This window comes from Diadema setosum, chromosome 18 (genome assembly GCF_964275005.1).
Source record: "Diadema setosum chromosome 18, eeDiaSeto1, whole genome shotgun sequence".
Taxonomy (NCBI): domain Eukaryota; kingdom Metazoa; phylum Echinodermata; class Echinoidea; order Diadematoida; family Diadematidae; genus Diadema; species Diadema setosum.
Genome location: NC_092702.1, coordinates 32,908,205 through 32,932,673, shown reverse-complemented (window position 1 = coordinate 32,932,673; position 24,469 = coordinate 32,908,205). Strand labels below are relative to the sequence as shown.

Here is a 24,469-nt window from a genome sequence, read left to right as displayed (position 1 = left end):
AGTTCGTTACCTCGCACCCCAACCTGCAGTAAACCTGAACCCTCTGGAATCAGTACATGCTCTGATTAGCTTCAGCATTTCCCCATCGAGAGAAGAAAAAAAAAATCAGGGGTTTAGATGTTAACAGAAATCCAAAGCAAGCACGACATGAAATAGGTTATAATAGATGAAATGGGTTCTTTCACAAAGCGTATGTTTACCGCCGAATTCCACCGAACTTCAAAAAGAAATGCCCAGAAAAAAACACTCGCGAATGTTGGAACTCGTATTCAGAGCCAAATATCGGGACAGAATGAGTTTTGTCATCGAGAACAAGATGTCTCTTTTTATTCAGTGGTCGATGAATGGGGCTGAGATATAGCCTCAAAATCTAGGGCGTTATAAAGGTAGCCCCCCTATTGTTTACCATTTGGAGCAGTGATATAAAGAATGTTCGAGTTATCACATTTCTTGTATCACAAAACATCCTACCATAATGCAACTTTGCAATAAAGCCTTAAGTATAAGGACTAACTATTGTTCACATTTTGTATAGGCATATTTATCAATACTTATCATCGATTATACTGATTAGCATTTTGACACTGGTTGTTTCTATCCCTGGCTCACATTTAAGAACTATTTTGAAGCACTAAAGCTGTTTTTTTTTTTTGGTTCCATCTCCAAATGGTAAACAACGCCTGTCATCAAGGGAGAGATTTGTCATTCCATTCAATGGTTTATGAATTTAGCTGAGATTTCTTCGAATCATAGGGCGCTTTAAAACCCTGTTGTAGTTTCATATATCGTGATAACTTTTGTGTGTATGTATGGGGGAGGGACTTGAATGTGCTTCAGGAGTTGTGTAATGAACCAACTAAACGTGTAAACAAACCACGCACACGCACACGCAAACATGACAACAAGCAACATCATAATGCATGCACAGATACAAAAATGAGTACACGCACTTCGGTAAAGCGACTGCAAGAGAGAAAGTGAGAACTGGAGGTGTAGGCTGTATGGCCGCCAGGGCTGGCCATTGGTCTTTCTTAAAAGAAAAAAAAATAAAACCACAAACACACATACAAAATAAAAACCAGGTTGACGACCGTGGACGATCCAATCCAAAGGAGACCGTTGACAAATAGCAGCACTTTTCCTTTTCTTTCCACGTTTCTCGTCAAGTTTTGGCATCTCGCTCCTGTGCTTTTCATCATTAAGTTACGAAATTGATTTACTAAGTAAATTAGTATTCTAATATTGTACACGCTTTGTGTTTGGCATTTGTCTATCACAAGAGCAAAGTTTAATTGATATTATTTTCTTATCAATCATATTGCAGTTGTGTTGGCAGTGTGGCTCTGCCCCGCCCCCACCCACCTCTTTGAAGTAACTTTTGCTCAAACCTTGATGATAACAACAATAAAAAGAGAGTAGTAAAGTATTCAATGTCAGTACAGGTAGACATATTTGTTGCTGTTTCATGACCAACATCTTGTGCCACTCGGAGAAACTGAAAAGAAGGCCGTGAAATTCTACCGCCAAAGTCTTGCATGTAGTATGCGAATTTACTGAGCACAGACAGGCAGCAAAATAAACGTCTGGGTTATGCTTGCGTGAGAACAATGATCATTAGTTACGGTCCACCGACAAGGTTTGAGTGCAATCTCATGCAGTGCATTGCTTGCAAATCGTTACACTATAAATATAGTTAGTTTCATTCAGGTCATTCTGCGTGACTCGAAGCGTCCCGTATAGTCAAAACCTTCCACGAGTCTTGCCTCCCTTGTCAACAACGGCCAGACACTTCCTCCGCGAATCAATAAGTCACTGTCAAAAGACATGCTGGCCAAAGTCCATCTGCTTTCACACCTGGGAAGTCGATGAACTTCACAGGCTTGGTAAACGGCAGTTCCTCTTTTTCCCCTCCTCCTCCTCCTCCTCCTTTTTCTGTCCAGAAGGTGGGGCGATAAGAAAATTGGGGCAAAGCGCATAAGCGACTGGTAAACGTCATAATTCAAATGAAAAATCTGTATGAAACCAAACTAACGAACACATGTTCATCACCGAATAATTTGGTTTGTCATCCGATTTCAAAGGGCAAAAGCCTAACGAAGACAATTTTGTTAACGAACCATTTTTTGATCCGAAATATGTTGAAAAAAATAATGAGGGGGGGGGGGGTTACCCTTTGCACCCCTTTTCTTAGATGATGTGAGTTTCCCCCTTAATGACGGTTAACCTCTATGCTTATAACTGAATGCGTCTTTGTGATCGACATTTTTGCTCTTCGGTCTGAACGGAAACAGCTGGAATTAGGGGCCAAATATCTCACCTTCTCGCCTCATCGGTGCGATGTGATTGAACTGTCCCCCCCCCCCCCCCTCCGCCTTTCTCTATTTATGTGGTCCAAAAAAGTGACGAAAAAACAGAAGAAGAAGAAAAGACAAGGAAATAAAAGGGCTGTGCAGAAACCCCGGGCCTACCGTTGGACATCTGTCACAAGCGGAAGTCATTTTGCCCCGATGCTGATTCTAATGAATTTACTCCGGTGTGGGGTAGTTCTTTGTTAATTGTACTTTTTGAGAGTGCGAGATTTCGTGATGTGAAAAGATTTTAGTGTCATTAAGTACTTCATCGCACCCCCACCCCTATACAAAAGGCAAGCTGACAAGCATTGCATACCCTAACCCGGCTGACATGTGATTAACTCTTAACTCAGTCATATATTACTATATTTTATAGTGCACTCTTGATGTTGATAAATGGAGCGAAATTTTCATCAAAGTTGGACGTACAACACTGAACTTATTTCAAAGTCTTAAATGTAATAACTTATTATAGTATGTAATCGTTAAAGTCCTGTAGCATTCCTATTCATTTTACGTATAATTTTCAATGAAACGAATTTCATTCTGTTTGTTTGATTTCAATATGTTTATTAAGGTTATATTCAACATGGAGTAACACATGCATGCGCTTCAAAGCCTGCATTTTTACTTATTCTGTATTACCTTGATAAGCCATAGACATGATAGATACTAGGGCCTACATGTAGGCCTACTGCTTTGACCTGATTAGATTAAAGTACGATCGATAGAAATTTTAAGATTAGAAATGAGATATGTTCCATTCATTTATCAGTCAAAGATTTTTTTTAAAATCATCTTAGTGATAATAGCTTTTGTTGCCACAGAGAATCCTTCAACGCTATAATACCAGCAATCATGAATTGAGTTTTCGCTGAATTATAATTCTTCTCTTCTCGTTCATCTTTCGTTTCACTGGAGCAATAGCTCTGAATTCTGATAATGCGCCGGCAAATCTCATTGCCCCATATTAATCGGCGATGAAAAAAAAGAAAGAAAGAAAGAAAAAGAAAGCAAGATTAATGGCGATAGTGATATCCGCAGTCGTGCCATGCGCTTCGGCGATGGCATGAAGTTCGTGTGTGTGTGTGTGTGTGTATGTGTGAGAGTGCATATGCGCGCGCTCGATCGTCTACTGGATGGTATAGTGAGGATGAATGTCAAAGTATGATATCGTCTGTTAGACATGATTCACCTCATTCAATCTTTAACGACCCATCACTCGAGACATCAAGACATGCTAGTCATGAGCTGAGTTTCGTATTGCATTTTTTCTTCTCTTTTTCCTCTTCCTCCTTTTTATTCTTCATCATCGTCTTCATCTTTTTTCCATTCCTCCTTTCCCTCTCTTTCTCTCTTAAAGAGTACTGCCAGTTGAACCCGAACCATTTTCTCTTACAATTTTTGTTGTTGTTGTGCTCGCTCACACCTCTGCTCATATTATGGGCCTACACGCAAGACCCTTGTAGATTTGGAGTGTCTAATCACTCTGAACCGCACCACGCGGTGTGGCCAAAGGAATGTCAGATTTCAGGCCGTCTCAGCGTTTCCGTTGTTCAAAGCAACTGTCAAGTTGACTCTAATAGAGGGAACTCATACAAACAGATCGTATAAAGGTTTCATAAAATCGGTCATGAAATTTAAGAAAAATAATGGAATATTACATCAATTTGTATGCTCAAAAAACAGTGGTATTGCACATAATTGCCTGTGAAAATCGCCACCATTGTCACGATTGTTTTACATGTTTCCCGTCATGCCCGTTGATCAATACAAAACACTCACGAAATTTCCTTTGTAGAGTGAAGTGAAAATGAATAGATTTTGTCCATCGCATCAATGTCTCATCAAATGACTTAAAGGGAACATAAACCCCACGAGAAATGTGGATTGAGTGAAAGCAGCAACATTAGTAGAACACATCAGTGAAAGTTTGAAGAAAATCGGACCATCGATGCAAAAGTTATGAATTTTTAAAGTTTTGATGTTGGAACCGCTGGGTGCGGAGACTACTAGAGGTTATGACGTATGAGTGGACAACAATATAAAGAAAATATAAAGAAAATTCTGCAAAAATCCATTTTTCATGAAAATTACAAATTCCATCAACTGAATTGATATTGACATGTGTTAAGGGTAGCAATTATTCCTCCTGCTTTCTGAAAGCGGTTGGTCCACTTCTCTTTCATGATTCTAGAAAAGTGAATTTTTGTTGAATTTCCTTTATATTTTCTTTGTATTGTTGTCCACTCATACGTCATATCCTCTAGTAGTCTCCTCACCCAGCGGTTCCAACACCAAAACTTTAAAAATTCATAACTTTTGCATCGATTGTCCGATTTTTCTCAAACTTTCACTGATGTGTTCTACTAATGTTGCTGCTTTCACTCAATCCACATTGTTTTTTGGGTTTACCTTCCCTTTAATAATATAATGCCGGCTGTATGTGTGTGTGAGAGAGAGACAGTTTAATGCTAATTTGTTTACCAAAAACGTGACTTTACAATATTTCTGGGCACGAATCAATAAGGAATAAATCGTAAGGCTCTGATTATATCCCCCAACGTAACTTGCTTCTGTGGTTTCGATAATGTGAATCAATATCAATGGCAACCGAGTAAAATGCCCAAATGACGAATGATATAGTGATTTTCGTCGTAGCTTGTCTTCCCTGGCCCAAACACTAGTTACTCTTCCGAGTATGAAGCACACACATAGACAGGAACGCGCGCGCACACACACACACACACACACACACACACACACACACACACACACACACAATGAATCCCCAAGTGAAACCCCCAATAACTGAAGAGAAAAGAGGAGAAAAGGCATAGAGCAGAATTCTTTCAAGCCAAATTTGTGCATCAGAATAGGAACAGAGAATAATCATCACAACGCGTCGGGATGAGCTCTATCAGAAGAACAATATCAAATATCCTAGCGAAGTATGAATACTGCACACTCCATCTCAAGGTACAGCTAGTCCACATGGTCTTAATATTGCCCACCTAATCAGTGGCACGCACTGCGAATAAAAATCAGATACTGCGCGGAAGAAGTACCCGAATGTTTCATTCCCTAGGATTAAAATGTTGGAACGAGGACATTTTATATCAGTCGGGACTCAGTAAAAATATTGATAGGGTTCAACAAACAACGCATACATACACTTCAGCCAGTAACTGAGTTAGGTTCCATGAAACTCAGAGGCCGACATGAACTTTTCTGGTTATCATATTTCGCGTCACATCACCTATAGTTTCTCCCAGAAAGCTTTTTATTCCATTCGAAACCCGACATTATTTCAAGCCTGAATGATGTTTATGTCCACTTTACATGCTTTATCTGCTTTAGTATGTTGTTCTTAATGTTGATGCTTAAAACTATGGAAATCATGTCTCTTATCGTAATGATGTCTGCATACGAGTTGCAATAAGTAAAAGCGCCAAAAGGTTTCTCTTCAAGGTCTCGTCGGATATGATGGAGGAAGGTCGCTCACCCCCCCCCCCCCGATGTTCCACGCAATACTATAAAAGTTAAAAACAAAATTAATCTGAAACACCAAATAAATGGTAGCGTATATTCTGAGTGTTCTTTCAGTGCGGTGGGTTCATCGCTATCTACGGACGATCGCTCGATTGATGGCGTGTACAAGTGTAAAGTTGCCATGTATGCAGAGATGGGGTGGGGGGGGGGGGGGCAAGAATACAATCTGAAAACGTTCTGAAGAATCTATTGGGAATTCTCACCATCAACCCCTCCCCATTGGGGCTTGATGGGTTTTGGTACCGGCGCCTATCCCCCAACCATGCACCACCCCGCACCTCTTGTGGACAATACCGATGCTGTGTGCGCTTGTGTCCCCATCATTGCCAATGGAGAGTGTATAATGCGTTATCGTGAATCTAAATTCCCGTTAGCTCTTCTATACCAAGCTATACGATGGATGATTCTCCTGTTTAACCACCCGTCCCGCCCACTTACAGAACCCAGCTGCGCTGTACTCGTGGAGCAAATTGCACCCTGGTGAATCGTGCAGCATCACGCAGGTTGAATAAACGTTAAATAAACGTTGGAAAATTGGAGCATGGGGATAAGACGATTGTTCGGCGTCAGCATATGGCGTTTAGAAATTCGACTTAAACAACGCTAAATTATCTACAAGACAAACAGCATAGCGAAAGGGGTCAATGTATCAAAGATGTATCAACCATGTTGCGTTCTGTGGGATGTACGCCACAAAGCATCACAAGAAGCCCATTAAGATGTTGGAAACATCCGCCACCCCCGTGAGAAAAATTGACGTGCATAATAACATTGATTTTCAAGCGGCAGATCAGTGAATATGTGACATTAACGTCGGAAGATTATTTTGTCGTTCCCGATCACGACTATTTCCATTTGACACGGGGTCGGGTGGAACGTTCGAAATTCATTGAAGTTTGTCCTTAATTCGACGTAATTGAGTCTCGCGTAATAATTGTTATTTTGTGACGATCTTGTGGTATTTATTTCTCTTAACAATTTTTCTACATTTTGTCTTACATATTCATTTCTGCATATTAAAAAAACAAACAAACAACAAAAAAAAACACGAAACAAACAAACAAACAAACAAAAAACCCGTGCGTGTCCTCTGGTGGTTTTTGAGTGGTGGGCTTTTTGAAAACGGGACATAGCAACATCATCTTCGTTTCATTTATGTCTTTATTCACTTCCCACTGTTTGCTTGCCTTGAGACTGCAGAGAAGATGACATTGTTTGTTATGAGTATGTCACGATTTCCTCACCACATACCACCGTTCATTCATTTCCATTCTTCACGTGTAACACGGAATTACTCAGATGATTAGTACGCAGATGCTCTATTTGAGACAGTTGGTAAACATAGTATAATAGGTGTCATGAGGTATAGACTTGATTCAGTTTTTTCTTTATTGTGTTCACCTACGTTGCCTCCCTCACAAGGATGTTTTTGTTTATCAACCATTTTAAAGATAATTCCAACCTGTTTTTGTCTGTAGTTCCATCTTTCTCTCAAGTGTGTCTATCTATAAATATATTCTGCCATCCTGCCATCTAGTTATTCATCTGCTGGTGCATCAATCTAATGTTCGGTTAAATAAGGGGAAATACCCACCACAAGGACTAGAACGTTCACACTTCTGTAGTTAAGGACTAGAACGTTCACACTTCTGTAGTTATGCTTAGCATTCACGTTCACACTCCTGTAGTTATGCTTAGCATTCATGTTCACACTCCTGTAGTTATGCTAGTATTCACGTTCACACTCGTGTATTTACGTTCACACTCATGTAATTATGCTAGCATTCTCAGCGTTACTAGACATGTATACAATCTGAAGGAGTAACAAGAACGTTGAGAATGCAAATAGTCCTCGATTTTTAGGAAGAGTTTCCCACATAAACCCGTTTCATGTGTTTTTTTTTTTTCCCGGGGGGGGGGGGGATCCAACACTGTAATACATACTGACTAAATCCAATATAACCATAAGTCTCAAGCGTGTAGAAGTTGCCGTAGCACACCCAACCGTGTATTAACAAACTCACCTTTTCACTCATTCATTCGTTTCATTAGATTAAAAAAATGTGAGGTTTCGTTGACATTTTCCTGTCACAGATTTTTTAAGTACAAATGCCTTGGAACGAATTTTGTAGCCTTCGTATCGAACTCGCAAGATATTTCATGAAGAATGTCCATCGCATAATGGGATGTTGTGAAATAAACTGCATACAGAAGAAGAATCTTTGCTCTCTTTTGTTTTACATCGATGCAACAACAATTAGCCTTAGCTCTTGATAAACTATCCACAAGAACCTAATCTAGAGAAAGATTTCATTTTCTTCCATCTAGTAGTCCTCAAACACGATTTCATAGTCTGGGCAGGATTTTGGCCCCGTCCTATAGTACGTTGTTAGCCTGGAAAAGACTATACACGTAAGAATGACCTCCCAATACGGTTAGTTTGAAAGTTATGCTCCCATGGCGGTTAACAATAGTGTTTTCACTGCTTGGAACATCACAACACACTGTCAAGTTCAGTCATATTCCACACTATTCTTGCTGTGACGAAATGCCCGCATCTGTGCAAGTATAGAGTTATGTAACTTCTCCAAACTGTGTTGAAAATGTGGACACTCTGTTACCATGCCTTCGCATTATTGTTTCTAACGTCGTCATACCTCAATTTGGCTTTAGACCCAATAGCTTTGTATCCCGCTTTTATGGTGAAGTCCAATTCAACTATACATGTAAAGGGGAGCTTGGAGTGTGCTTAACAATAGCTAATTTTCATTGCATAAGCCAAATAAACCATCCTTTCTTCGTATTTTGGAGGCCATGGGATTAACATACACATATATCATTATCATTATCATTGTCATGATTATCATCTGTTTATTATTCTTTCTTTTTTCATATAACTCATTTTGAACGTATTCCAAGTGAGTCAATAGGTGTCACACTGTGAGAACACAAAGACACACCATAGCCACAACAAATATCACTATGTACCATGGTAGACTGCAGTCTGTGGATTACATAGGCCTACATTATGACATCGGGGTCTGTGAAAGTTCAGCGAATGATCACATGGCGTCACGGTGTGAACACACACTAGTAGTACAAGTGGTGGTGATTGTGGAATCGTTTTGTTTGCTTGGACCAATCCGTTTGTGCAGGGATCAGACAGAAGAACAGGTGGGATTCGCAGACCAGAAAATTCAACGTGAGACTGCAGGAAATCAGGAAATGCTATATAAAGGAGAGAAAAAAAAAATCTGGCCCCCGACAATTCAAACAGACGATTGTGGGTCTTTTCACGCACGCAGCATACTGGAATGCGGAAATCCACCTATTGTCGCCAATGGAGTGACGTTAATTTCTCTTCTGTTGTGCAGATAATGAGGGACTAGGAGTCTGAAAAGGGTGACGACGAATCGGCTGGACATTCAGCATCTTTGACCAGTGTGACTGACTACTGGAAAATACTCGAGACATTGGGAATAACAGGAAAACAAGTCAAAAACATAAACTGTTTGTATGAGACTTGCGTAATGGAATCCTCTTACATCAATTTAGCTACATGTAATCACCATTTATTGAGGAGAACCTCGAATCAAGAACAAAAAGTCCCCAAACCACATTTCTGTAACCTGTCTCGTGCTGTGTATCTTAATTGAATTTTGACTATAAATTAATTGTTGATGTTTCATGTGGAAGAATGAAAAAAATCCCTTTCCATCATTTTGTGCTCTCTTTTGTTCTTTGCTGCAGTCCTTTGCTGCAGTTGCAAAATTTTTAATCACTAAATTTTTTTCTCCTCAGAGATATTTAAATTGACAATATTTGTTTAAAAAGTTTGTTAAAATTGGTGTTTAAATCTAACCATTATCATTTAATGTTTCTTGATTTTCGATAGGATAATTCAAAGCGGGGACGTGTCTCTTCCCAACTCCCTTTTCAAAGTTACCAATTCAATGAACATGAGTTGATAAAATCTGCAGCGAAATTCCCTCAGGAAAGGATGAGTACGGGGAAATAGAATTTCACTGTAAATAGATAGCATGCCGCGGTAAGAAAACAGTGAAGTCAATATTTTCATTCCAATCGCTCAGCTTCGTGAAAATGTCATCAACTGCTGCTGCGGACTTGTAACTTGTCTCTAAAATTATTATGTGACCAGGAGACGTGAGCCAAATGTAAACCACCCATCAAATATATTTCCGCAAATACCATTTGACACATTGCGCGATGTCTTCAAGTGAATTGAGGGCGATCCCCCTCTCTTGCTCATACATGGAGAAAATCGGATTAAGTGGTAAAGCCCCCGGGGCAGCTCTCGAAGAGGAATTAAGGCAAGATCTTCAGACATTTTGCCGAACGTTCTCTTTGTGTGTCACGGCGCCGCGAAAGAGATATTTTCTATGTTCTATGCTTTAGTGGTGTATGAGAAACGCAGGAATGGTCACTGGTGCATGCATGTATAGAATGCGGCATCGCATTGCAGCTTTTATTCAGAAAGCGGTTAAGACACAGAGTCGCATTTCTTCCCCTATCTTTGCGTTAAGGATATTATATATGAAATTGACATTGCTTGCGTAGTGTACATAGATACATACATACATACATACATACATACATACATACATACATGTATATATTTATACATAGATGTTAACTGTGTCCGAAACCGTGATGAAGACGTGTGATGCGTCGAAAATGCAGTACGATTATAAGTTGTTTAACGGTATATGATTTGCTCTCTCCTTTTCATCTTTTGTTAATACTGGAACCAACATTACACGTGGACTGAAATTGTCATCATACATGGTATTGAGTTCCTGCTTTATTTCTGTGTATGTATCACTTCGAAAAGTGAGGGGGATTATGATCTTGTTAGTCTTAGTTTGATGACGAATTGTGACAAGGAATGGCATGGAGGTTTTGGTGTTGTTGTTTTTTTGTTGTTGTCCTGTTGCATGTCAAATTCAATGCCATTCACTTACTTTATCTCTATAGTGACAACCATCGATCTCTCGGCATATCAATCTTTATGGGAGAACAAACGCACCAATCCCATAAAGAAAACCTGACAAGACATGAGAGAATGTGCAACATACATTGTACTAGTTTGTGCTTGGAATTGCCAGAGCGCCACCGCAGGCGACTTAGCGTGGAATGCTCCCAGACCAGCGGAGCTTGCACATCTTTAAAAGCGAAGAGAGGATTATTGATCATCGGATTCACTGCAGTGATATTTCAAATACACGCTGTATTTTATATGCATTGTGCTGAATGCTACACAATAGTTATGTTTCATTTGACATAAACATATCTTCATGTTAATTCTCTCGCCCGATTAACTTAACCAGTTTAAGTGTTTACTGTATGTAATGTTTTTTTTTTCCATGGACCATTAACCAAGCGTTTGAAGCATTATGAATATTGATGCACGTTACCGTGACAGATTACTTTGCATTATTTATTTAGCAAGCCCATAGTATGATCGCTATTTACTATTTTTCATTTTATCCCCTAACAGGTTTTATGCTGGTGGCACTCGTATCTGCATCGGAACATGTCGCCACGTTTAGCATCAAGGGGGTCAGCGGAACCGTGTCTTTCAACGAGGTGGCGAATTCCATGGACGTCCGGATCAGCGTCGGACGGTTGATTGGTCTGGTTGACGGCCAGGAATATGAGTGGAGTGTCCGAGTTCTTCCAATGCTGTACGATCGCGTCGACCCATGCGCAGACGAGTATGTCGGCGATGTGTTCAGGAACCTTTCGATGTCCGTCGGTCTCCTTTCCAACTTCAGTGGTGCCGAGTTCACCACCGACACGCTGAGTTTAGCGGGAGGTGAGAGCATCAGCGGACGTGCTCTGGTCATCGACACTGTGGACCTCACAACGAGATATTGTGCCTCTATCTTACCTGTTGATGAGGTCACTACGGCCGTAGCGCAATTTGGAACGCCTTTCGGGGGAACGGTGACGTTTCGACAGCGCACGAACGCTCCTGAAGCGGGGACCTCCATCTACGTAGACCTCTTCGACGTGACGGAACCGATCGCCGCAGAGGAGTTCGGCTGGCATCTGAGTGACAACACTGGTATCAACGGGGATATGACTGTTGAGGAATGGTGTAATGCCACCGCGGACGCACCTTACGCCAACATAGGAGACCTCACTCCGAAATTTGGCAACGTCAATGTGAGAACGGTGGGCACGCGCCAGAGGTACTTCTTCGTAGACACCAACATCACCTTGACTGGGGGTGCGTCCATTCTAGATAAGTCTCTGGTGTTCACCGTGTCGACGACAGCTCTGAGCGGGGCGGGCTCCAAAGCGGCGTGCTCTCCCGTCAGAATTCTTAGGGCCAAATCGGTTCGTGCCGACTTCAACAATAACAACGTTACGGGAAGCGTGACGTTTGACCAAGCATCACTGTGGGAACCAACGCGAATCGTTGTGGAGTTATTCAATCTCCGTGGATTGGCTGGAGGTTACCACGTCCACAAATTTCCAGTTCCGCAAAAGATTCTAATTTCCGACTTTCCCGGGGGTAAGTGGCCAATTGTTTTTTTCCTCTTCCCATTTCTAGGAATGCCGAAATTGGTAACATCCCATAACCCCCCCCCCAAAAAAAAAAAAAATAAAAAATAAAAAATAAATAAATAAATAAATTCTTCAGTATCAGGATAATGATTATGTACACATCCTGCCATTTGTGAAGTTAAAAAAATGATTAGAAATGGGCTGCTCTTGCAATTTTTCGTCTTTCCCAAAAGTTAAGAAAGGGATTCCTTATTTGCTCGTATGGGGATACTTAGCCATCTCTGGTTAAAGCCATTTTTTGTTCAATTACCACACATATCTATCTATGAAGTAGGAGAGCTTGCGTCCATAAGAAACGCAAACATTTCTTCAACTCATGTACCTCCCATACATGTGCCATTCGATGTGAACAACATTTGAAGTTGTTCACATCTTCAAATGTGAACAACCTCTCATATCGTAAAAAAAATGAGATCGCATCTTTCACATTTCAACTGTCTAGTCTCTGTGCTCAATTTTCAACTTACGTGTTCTTTCGTCATTACCAGTATACAGCTACTGGCCTTCTCAAGGTTCGGATGGTCAGTATCATGAAACAAAGTTTTGTTTGCACCTGTGGTGGGAAGCACGCAAAACGTCTCACTGGTCACAAACACCCCTCTTAATTATACCGTTATAACCTGATTTTGTTATCATAAGGTGAACACCACGTGTAAGATTATATACCACAGGAGTGTATTTTAATGTCTAGAAATTATTAGTGCTCTCAGTCAAAGTACGTACTTTAATCGTGACCACCTGAAATGATAAACTTGAATTCTTCAACGTAATTTCAGGAAACACATTGAAAGTTTCAAGCATGTCAACACTTTCGCTTGCACTAATCTTGCAGGCAACCCAACGACCATTAGTAGGTTGACGATGATTATTGTACATTGCTATACAGGACATTACACAGGTGTACATGTAGTTTGCACTGTCGGGAGCATGATATAATTGGAATATTCCAATTTCATTCAAAATTCGTCGATTCGTTTCCTTTCTCCTGCTTTCTTTTTTATATGGTAAATTTAGTTTTCTATTTCTCTTCGGCTGTTACTTACTATATCACACTCTTTGTAATCAACTCGAATTTACAGGCTGGGCTGAGGAATACCTCGGCCTGTACACAGCAACATTAGTTCCTTTTAATGTAGTGACACCTCACTGAAAAGAAACAATAGTGCCTTCTTAGGGTAGATGTGAAAGAAAGCTTTTTAGATAACAGATTTATACTTCACTTCCTTCTCTCCTGTAGAAATAGTTTATTTTTAATGTTCACTGTGCTTTATAGTTGATGTTGCGTCTTGTAACAGAAAGATGATGATATCATATATTTGGCTTTGCCAGTATATCACATCTGCTTACGGGTGTGTTGGAAACTGCGAATTCCTGTAGATAGGGGCCATCTTACATATTATACATTACAACTGGCAAATGCCTAAGATTGCCGTGACTGACGACTGACTTGTAAAACGCATAGCTACACTAGCCCTCAGTGTGTAGCTTAAGATGACCACATAAAATCTCAGTTCAAATACTACTACAAATTTGCAATTTTTCATCCATATTAGGCATAGGAATGGTGTTAAATCTAGGTGTAAAGCTCGTTATCATTAATACAATTTCGTTCAACTAAATCCTTTCTTCTTCTTTTTCTTTTTTTAGACGCTGACTTTCCGGGAGATTTGTTCGCGATGCTCATGTTTATGTTTTGAGTGTACATTTTTTTTTGTTGTTGTGCAAAACCAACTAAGATGGAGGGCTAGTACTTTTCTACACAAATTGCATTGCAACAAAGGTCACTCTAACGAAATACCAAGAACTAGGTTATTTTAGTGCCGGCCTTTAGTATACATGCACTAACATCACTCTCTTGATATCCTATACAGCTGCTGATATGGTGTCCGGACACTACAACCCGTTCAACATCGATACCACCACCGATCCGGACTTTCCCAACGGGACCAACGACCAGTATGAAATCGGCGACATCAGTGGAAAGTTTGGCTCCCTCAGCGGCCTCAACGATTTCAACGCCAACCTGACCGACTGGAACATGCCTCTTTTTGGTGAGCATAGCATCGTGGGCAGGTCCGTCATTGTCCACCTGGCAAACGGCGCAAGATGGGTCTATGGCAGGATCGGGTATCCGAGATCTGTGAAGACGGTGACAGCCATCTTCACCTATCCACTCGTGGGGCAAATTACGTTCAGGCAGGATGCCGACGACCCGTTCTCGGACACGTCCATCTTTCTCGATCTCGCCCACGCGGACGGATCCGATACGACGGTGGAGCACGACTGGCACATTCACATCGCCAAGATCGGCGACGACCACTTGGACCAGACTGGCCGCTGCTCCAGCACCCTGGGCCACTTCAACCCATTCGACGTGAAACTCACTGAGGAATATGCCACCGAATGCAGCACGGAAGTCACGAGGCGGTGTGAGGTCGGGGACTTCTCCAAGAAATACGGTCGCATCATCGTTCCCGGCTCCGTCAGGACTCAAGTGGGTAAATACTTTTTCACAGACGTCCAGCTACCGCTGTCCGGTGTGTACTCGATCGATGACCGTTCCATAGTTGTCCATCGGAAGGACGGGCTTCCAGATAGACTTGCTTGCGGGGACACTCTGCAGGTCTTCCAAACCGAGGTCGTTGCTAACAGGTGGAACGAGACGCGCGTCTCGGGTACCATCACTCTCACGCAAAATGCGGAATTCGATACTGTCTACATTGATTCCATGCTCACAGGTCTTGATGGACTAGTGGGCCCCTGGCATGTACATGTTCTTCCAGTGCCTTATGACGATGCCGATCCTTGCAGCGGAGCGAGTGTTCAGGGACACTACAATCCCTTCAATGTCATGGGCTCCCCTCCGGTGGGAACCCTGGACTACTACGAGTTGGGAGACTTCAGTGGTAAGTTCGAATACTGGACTGGTCTGCAGTCCGTAACTTCCTTCCACGCTGACGACAGCGCCACGCTGATAGGACCCAGGAGCCTTTCCGGGAGATCCATCGTCATCCACTTGTCCGCCAACAGCGAGAGGTACGTCTGCTCCACTCTGTACAACGTTCTCGACGAAGACGACTTCAGGATCGAAGCCCGTGTCGACATCGAAACAGACACTTTCTCAGGATACGTGCTTTTGGTAAAATCATGCTTCATCTCGCAAACGTTTGAGAAGAGTTAGTATAGGCACAATGTTCCTCAATACTGTCCATTAAAATTTTTGCTTGACAAAAATATTGATAAAGATGGCTTTATAAAGTCCTTGCAGCTGGTAGCAGACTTCTTTCTACTTTTTTTTTCAACATTTAGCTGTATTCAGTGTTAATAGTATAAATATATTTCCTTGTACCAATGTTAGGCGATTCCGGAGAAGGTCACGTTCCTTCTGAAGGGAATTTCTCTGTGCCCTTCTCATACTAAAATTATTATCATGGCTATTAATCGCATTATACGAATGAATTACAGCTCATAAAGGGTACATACTGCTATGCATGAGCGCGATTTCGGCGGCACGTCAGCCGTAGTGAGCTCCATGTAATTCACTGAGTTTTATTGACATAACACCATTTTATTGTTCAGAGATGAGAAAATTCCCCTTTTAAACCTGATATCCATAGCAACCAGTAAGGACAAGGTCGTGGAAAGGATGACCGGGGGGGGGGGGAAGAAAACTGATAAATACGTTGGCCTACCCTTGCAAGTGAACACCAACTCTATGTGCACTTTAGCAGGTTGATGTTTTAAGCCATGAATTTTTACAATTATCACCGTATCTCGCCCGAGTTCTGCAGAGTGCAGTTTTTGAATGTTTCTTCTCCCTCTCTACACATTTCTTTCTTCTCTCTTGCGGTCTTTTGTACGCGTAGGCAAGCGATCATATGCTTGCGTGTGTTTACTGGTGTGCGATAAAGCACTGCCCGAGGTGTGTTTCCATGGTACAATTACTGTTAGAGGAGAAATTAATGATTTATCATCTCTATCTTCGTTTCATGTTTTTACAGGGGCAAACTCATTTCAGAAATGGACGAATGAGCGACACGACAATAGAAGCGTTCATCGCCACAGCTGACCCCAACGTGGTAAGTAGGATTATCTCATGAAGCAGATATTTCTTCTTCCCAGAAATAATGTTAAACCATAGTTACACTGAAAAGGTACATGAAAACAATTTTAGTGACGTCACATTTACGCGAATCAGAAGTAAGTTGCTCTGAAGATGCCTATATCATGAAGCGATCATTTTGTTCCAAGAGGCAACTTTTTTTTCTACCATACATCACACCTCGATCCTCCACCGAAGTCAATAATAATTAATGTTTGCTTCTTACAATATGCTTCTGCAACCGAAGAGTTTTTTTTTTTGTTCTCTTCCCAGGACCTATTTTGCCATGACTGACCGATGAATCATCATGTGTAAAAAGATCTTGAACAGTTGACACAAGTTGTTTTCATTTCGTTGACTCTGTGACATAGTGGATTAAGAGTTTTGACATTTAGTCGAAGGTCTCAAATTCGAATCTAGTCAAGTGCTTAGGTCCTTAGACAAGATGCTTTTACCCGCACTGCGTCCCTCTCGACCCAGGTGTGTAAATAGGTACCTTGCAACATTAGGGTAATTATAATGACAGGGCCCTCTGATAGAGCAGTGGCAACACTTGAAGAGCTCGGCTACCCTGGATGAAGAAGACCATACTCTGCCTCTCAAACAAATAGACTTGAATTCATATAAGAACCATCCAATACAAACAACAAGGTGCATCTTGCAGGAATTATTTTGTGTTCGGCTCGACGAATGATATTTTCGTTTGATCTAATGTGCATTCTCTTCTCTCTCGCTAATTGATTTCTCCCTGGATTACTCTTCTTTTTCCATTGCCTACCTCTCTCTCTCTCTGTGCAGCCCGATGTGTTTGACTGGTCGGTTCGGGCAGGCGATCCATTGCTAGGGGCATGCGATGCCAACGACTTAATCTTCAATCCAAATACTGTCTCAACCGATGGGGTGAGTCCTTTAACATTAATTCCTCGGTGAAGCCATCCGCTTCACCCCTTTCTCGCCATACTAACACGACAAAGATTTCATTCATATCGGTGCATTTCGGAACTTTGAGGGCTTCCTTTTGACAATATCAAAGTTTTTCATCACATCTGTATGTATGTATTTAAATAGATAATATAAACTTATAAAGCTGATAGCTTGAAGATATTCGTTACTCTATTTCCTTTAGAAAAATACACGAGTATGGAATTAATGTTTCCGACAAGATCTGTGAATATGCGTTGTTTGGTACGCCTTCCAAGCGATTTGTCTATGCACCTGTGCAAGAGATGTGAAGTTGTACTTTGCATTTGCAAGTTATTGAAAATAACGATACAATCTTGACGGCACAAACTCCGTAAATCGGAAAACCGACGCGAACCATATATTACCATCACTATGCACCACCACCACCGAAAAAAAAATCGTGATTGGTGGAAATTACTGACATTTTCATTCAACCCCAAAAGAGAACTGGAGGAGGACGCATATTCCTGAGCATGCCGTAGCCATCTGATGATAATAACTTTCCGCCACGAGCTAGTGCCCATGCAGAGCACACCTATTCACTGGAACGCACGGGTATATCGTACTCAATACGTTCCTATTGTGACTGCCACTCCACGGGGGACACTCTCGCGACAATGATTCGTGCCACGAGGATGGATATCGCTGTTTTCCATCTAGAGTAGCGCTATTCATGGGGCGATTTGTAAGAGTGGGATTACAACCGCAGATGAAATATTACTCACAATGTGTCCCGTCACATAAAATCTTATCTAAAATAGAAATTTTGTTCAAAACGATTTCTCTCTCTCTCTCTCTGTCCGTCTATCCCCTCGACCTCCCTCTCAACCCCCCTCTCTCCCTCTCTTTTGGTCACCCCCGCGCCTTACACCGTTATTGTTAGGAGCTCTTATTGACTTTATTTCCTGTAATTCACAAGAGGAAGATAGCATATGTATTTGAAATGAAAACGTTTGAGGCACTTTGATAAAGTCAACGTGATCTGTACTTGACGAATACAGCAATTCGACGTGACAGTGTGTATAAACCGACATGATTCATTAACAAATACGACTGTTGAAGTTTGCTTATGAGGGGTCCTTATATTCCTGAAATTTCAGCATTGTTTTGATTTGGCGTTAATGCAGAAAGATATGTCTTTCTTCCCCACCCCTCCCCGTGTTTATTCAGCCGGAAATAATTATATCCTCTTACTCACCCTCGGCAATGACGGGACAAGAAACGGACAAGGATGATATGAGACGTTGGACACTAGATCAAGCTTTCAACGAGACATTTTGGCATGTTTAGCTCAAATTTTCAACGAGCTTGGTGATGAATCACGAAGGTTTCCTATACTTTCTGCTATTATTTTTATTTGATTGCGAACCCCCCCCCCAAATATTGTCCAGTGGACACTGAGAAAAAGTTTGCAGACGCAAATGACGCACAACATCACCAACGAAATCCTTTTCCAACACCCGTGCTTAAAGTACATTGAGCAAAAAGCTGCGTTTTGTTTCCTTCGTATAATCAGCACCACCATATGTCCCCAAAAAATTTTAACGGGACCCTCCGCAATGATATCTTTACAAATAGTGAATCAATCTAAATACAAATTCAGGGTATGAAACTATAACTCATTGCCCACATCTTTCAGAAAATCCCATTCGATTTGCTTCAGTGGTCAAAGAGAAATGAGGAATTTTGTAGAGGATGTCAGGAATCTCTTCCCTCCAAGTTCTGTCTATTGTATTCACACACAAGAGCATCGAAGTGCTAAAATTGGAAGAATCAGACTCATGACATGCTTTACAACAATCTACATTTCTCTGTTACCGCTTCACCAAATTGAATGGGGTTTTCTGCAAAATAGAGCTAAGATGTTATATTTTAAGACCCTGAAGTAGCATTTAGACAGGTCAATCATATTGGGTGTTATCAATTTGAAAATCTGATTGTAATTTTTTTTTGGACATACTGTATTTCACACTTCAGCTGTTTTATAACACACACCCAAATCCTGACAAGATCGAACTTCACCTTCTAAATAAAGGGGAAAGTATCTAGTCCAAATATAAGTTACTCTGATAAAAAGGGTAAAATCTTACACTGTCGTACGTTCAATAGTAAAAATTTTACTGAAATCGGATGAAAAATAAGGAAGTTAGACATTTTAAGGCTTTGCTAATTTCTGCAAAACAGTTCTTGTAGAGTGGATATGAATATGCTAATGAGTGATCTAACTATGTCATAACCTCACAGTTTTCCATTGATCGTGTACAAAAAGAAGAGAAAAAATGACGAAAATTAAATGTTTCTGTCACTGAAATCTGAAACATGATGCTATTCCTGGTTGAATAACTTCAAATAGTGATCAGTTAGATATACGAGGATTTGAGCCTCGGGCATAATTGCGTTTGAATGAAAAACTAGAAATTTTAAAATTTTATGTACAAATTACATGGTAAATAATAAGGGGATGACATGCTCATTTTGCCATTTGCATATTCATAATTACTATTGACTGTCAAGAACTCTTTCCCCCAAAATAGCGAAACTTGAAAATATCATATAACTTCCTTATTTTTCGTCCGATTTCGATCAAAATTATACCGGTGAACTCGTAATATTTTACTCTTTCTTATCAGACTAACCTATATTTGGACTGGATTTCCCCATTAAAGCTCCAATATTAGATACACAACTCTTGGGCGAATCCACTTCGGTTCCCTATCTGTTGTCTGGCTCTTCACCTTCGAGCTCTAACAGAAATGTGTTGAGCAGCCGCCACTTTCACATTTCTCTAGTCTTTTGTTGGAATACTCTCTCGGTCTTCCCTCTCCCCTTGCACGAAATATGCGATGCGGCCCTGGGGAATACTTGGGATGATGTTTGTAATGTCAATATTTTTTGTTTTGAAACGGGATCGCTGCTTGTCTGAGTATAATAGGTGACCGTTACCCCCTGTTCCCATGTGACGAATTACCACCGGCTGGGCTGGTTTTAACCCCACGACCACGGGCAAAGGCAGCAGAGCTGTGATATATGCATTGAATAACGGAAACATGGTGGTTGTCTTCGACTTAATGGAGGAAGTACTTTTGAATTCCTCTATTCGTCATAAAAACAACCGGTACTTAGGGCTTTCATTTCATCTTCTGTTGTCAGTAACTCTGTGTCGAATGTTTTCTGAAATAACATTTTTGCGCCTGATCTATTGAAATGCGTGCACACTTCTTAACTAGAAGAATGCCGCCTGTAGTTGATTTGCTAAAATGTCAATCATTTGTGGGTGCTTTTAGTAAAGTCGAGTTAAACTGTTTCTTTGTTCGGGATAATGCAAACCAAACTGGAGAAAACAGTCGATGAAGAAGCAACAAAAACACCATTCAAGATGGTTGATATATAAGTTCATCCTGAATACTGCGCAAAAAACAAACAACAAACAAACATCGCGGCTTCTTTCCCAACAGAGAATAAGAAAAATAAAGGATGTAAACGTTTGTGCTACATCTTAATGTATTCATGCTCATATTAATAAATTTTTCTTCACCACGATGATAATTGCGGTCCCCGTCAAAGGCCTACTCGACGCAGTGCAGCATGGGATCCCAACTGAGGTGTCAGGTCGGCGATATGACGGGTAAAAATGGAAACTACAGCTCGTTTTACAGAAGGACCTTACTGACGGACATCAACCTTCCGATGACAGGCGCCGCCAGCGGTCAGTTCTCTCCTATTTTTCGTCCTAAAGGGGGGAATTCTAGATCAGTTAATCTGAAAAGAAAGAGTGAAAATTTTACAAGCAAAATAATGAAAATTTGATCAAAACTGTATTAAAATTAAGGAAGTTACAGATTCGCTAACTGTTCGCTTGCAGTTGATATGAAAATGCAAATGAGTGAGCTGATGCTGTCATCATCTCGGTTTTCCGTTGATTGTGTTAAAATATTAGACAATTAAAATTCTACTGCTATAAAAGTGTGAAACGTAATGTTATTCCTGGTTAATCAACTTCAAAATAATGATTAGTCAGATATAATAAGATTTGATGACTGGTGTAAAATGGGTGAAAAACTGCATGTTTCAAGATGTCACGTACAAACTATATGGCAAGTTGTGAGGCAATGACATCATTAACTCACCATTTGCATGTTCAAATTGAATGATCAAGAAGAAGCCAAACTCAATTTTATAGCTTCCGTAATTTTCATTAATTTTTAAAGTCAAGTTTTTACTGTTATGCTCATCAAATTATACCCTTTCTTTTCCGACTACCTTGTCTCTTTTGTCTGGATTTCTCCTTTAATCTTTGTTTATACATAAATAGGTGTTCATACAGGGCATATTATCATCCATTTATACATGAGTTGTATAGCGCCGTATACTTACAAAAGACATCCATCCTATTAATTACTACTTTAACTTCTGCCAGAACAGCTAGCTCTTAACTTATCCTTAACAAGGATGAAATAAAAAAAGAACAAATGTTAGTAGTTTATTGTCTGGCGAATGCTTTTTCTGTAACGATGTTTACAGAAATTCAATGTCCGTTTTCTAAGGGTGTTTCTCATCCTTGTTCACAGTGATTGGACGGCCCCTGTTTTTTCAGTCTACCAGTACCTCCGCTATCGGCTGTGGCTTGATAACCCCTCTGCCTTCGACTGGTGTGAACACAACGCTCAGGTTCCCTCAAATGATCGACTTCGACGCGTAAGTGACCGATGACATGTTCTTCTGGTAATAAAAAATGCTATTCAGAAGTTTAATGGAGTATGCCTTGTCGTATGGCATATCGTTTGCGAAGAGGGAGATGATGGTCGCCAATATCAAAGTACTGTTGTCATCGGAAATATTTACATAAACTAGAAATGATCGTCTTCTCAAAAGTACATTGATCTTAAATCGAGGGATTTGCCGTCATAACAAAAACAACATCTCTTAGGACACCTATAAAGATTTTACTGCATTAACAGGTACACTAATGACTTGTAGTTCTATTCTGAATCATGAAATAAGATATTGTAAAACTCCCGAACCACGTCATTAGTTTCTCGTCGTTTGTGTAATTCTCATATACTTCGAATCATTCACTTTATAGATTTTTGGCTATCGGAAATAAAGAAATGATAAGTTGATGTGTAAATGAAATAAATGAGGTATAGTTTTGGGTGTAGGTAGATTTTGTTAGTTTATCGCGTCAAATCGCGATAGGGACGCATCGTGACAATCTTTCGGCTCTTAGCTAATCAGCCCCATTTCACTACCAATGCTGTCCTCATCCTATTACATGCTTTTGTATTTTTATCTATGTTGATGTTGACCAAGTTGCATTCAGTTTAGGGAGAAAATTATTAAAGGGCAACGTAGCAGAAATGGCATTAATCGTTGTACGTATATGCGGATGTGCTTCCGCTATTTTTGGCTCTCTTCACTTTTCAGTGGAAAGGTGATTTTTATAACAGAACCAAATGAAACGTGACTGGGGCTTTTTTTTTTTTATAAACCCAAGCTGAAAAAGTTCCAACCGATCGAGTTGTGAAAAAAAAAAAACAACTTCCTTTGTGACTTTCCGCGTCGATGTTGCGGTTTTGCCTTATTACTTACGTTTTCTTGCGGGTCAGGGCATTCAATTATTTGGTAATGATGACTCATGTCGGTGATAAAGAGAATTCGAGATCAAAAAAAAAAAAAAGAAAAAAAAAGAAAAAAAAAAAGGGAGAGGCAATTTTTCCCCCTGTAATCCAGAAAACAATTTCATGCATATACCTGAAATTTAGCAATAATCAAACGCAAAATAACTACTAAATTTTGACTGTCGCCTCGCTGTATTCAGATTCATTCAAATTCTAAAATAATTTCAGTAGTAGTAGTCGAAGTCGTAGTAGTAATTGTAGTAGTAGGGACAGAAGTTATTATGACAATAATGATAATAATAATAGTAATGATATAGATTCTAGATGTCTCTTTGGAGCAACGAGATATCGAAGATGAGGTTCTAGACTGTCAGACAGAGGCTTTTGAATTGGAACCTTGCTTTCTCTAGTGCTTAGGTCTTCGACCAAGATCTCTCACCCAGGTGTAAATATGGTTACATACTGCAGGGCCTACTGAAAGCCAGTACGAACATTGAAGAGGCTAACCTGAGGAAATAAAACCGTAAATTATTATCATCCTCGTGACATGTCTTGACATCGGCTTTACAAAGTGTTTTACGGAACGCTCGTATTCACACAGATATGCCTTCAAAGGGGAAATGGCCAGGATTCTCACCGACGTCGAATCGTGGCAGTTCGTCATCCCACACGACCCCGTCCTCGTCGAGAACCTGGACAGGTGTACCGACCTCGATTTCTGGATCATAGGTCTGTTCTGATATCGACTGGAGCAAAGAAGAACACTCGTGTTCTCATTTCAGCATTAAACTTCTAGTTAAGCTTTTCTGTTTTAAGTTTGGTGTAACCTTTTCTGGCAGGAAAAGTATAAAGCAAAATTGTGGTGTCTTTAGCACTCATGTGCATTTGATGCAAACTGAGAACTTTGGTTTTATTTGTAACTGGTCATGCCACATTTAAAGCAAACATGTTTATCACAGAAATATCATATATCGTTACAACATTTTGTTTCGATGAGTCGTACACGGTTAAAAGGGTGACCAAGATTATATATACTTTATATAAACAAGATTTATCAAAATTGGAATTCATTCCTTGAACCCAGTAGGGTAGTGATTAAATTTCTTAGTATCCCTTCATTCGTATTTTTCTTTCTCCTTTTGACTCTGTCTGTCTTTATCTGTTTCTTAACCCAAGGTATGCTTATGAGGCAGAATTGCATTGAACATCTCACAAACCCTGTTTTATCGTTCTGAAAAAAAAAAAAAGCTGGAAAGCGAGGGGCCAATTTTAATATTTTGCGACCGCAT

At 40.4% G+C, this 24,469-nt stretch overlaps 1 protein-coding gene across 2 annotated transcripts in view; it reads left to right on the top strand.

The window, feature by feature from the left end:
* The window catches only part of LOC140241586 (uncharacterized), a 77,135-nt gene that overhangs the window by 44,384 nt on the left and 8,282 nt on the right, over positions 1-24,469 (top strand). For both annotated transcript variants that reach the window (XR_011902090.1, XM_072321319.1), the window contains exons 2-8: positions 11,422-12,444; positions 14,369-15,636; positions 16,499-16,576; positions 17,398-17,499; positions 21,127-21,268; positions 22,131-22,257; positions 23,782-23,909. Coding sequence is in view for 1 of the 2 variants with exons in the window: in XM_072321319.1 (XP_072177420.1) it covers positions 11,422-12,444; positions 14,369-15,636; positions 16,499-16,576; positions 17,398-17,499; positions 21,127-21,268; positions 22,131-22,257; positions 23,782-23,909 (2,868 nt within the window). In the remaining variant the exon portion in view is untranslated. The remainder of the gene's footprint in view (positions 1-11,421; positions 12,445-14,368; positions 15,637-16,498; positions 16,577-17,397; positions 17,500-21,126; positions 21,269-22,130; positions 22,258-23,781; positions 23,910-24,469) is intronic.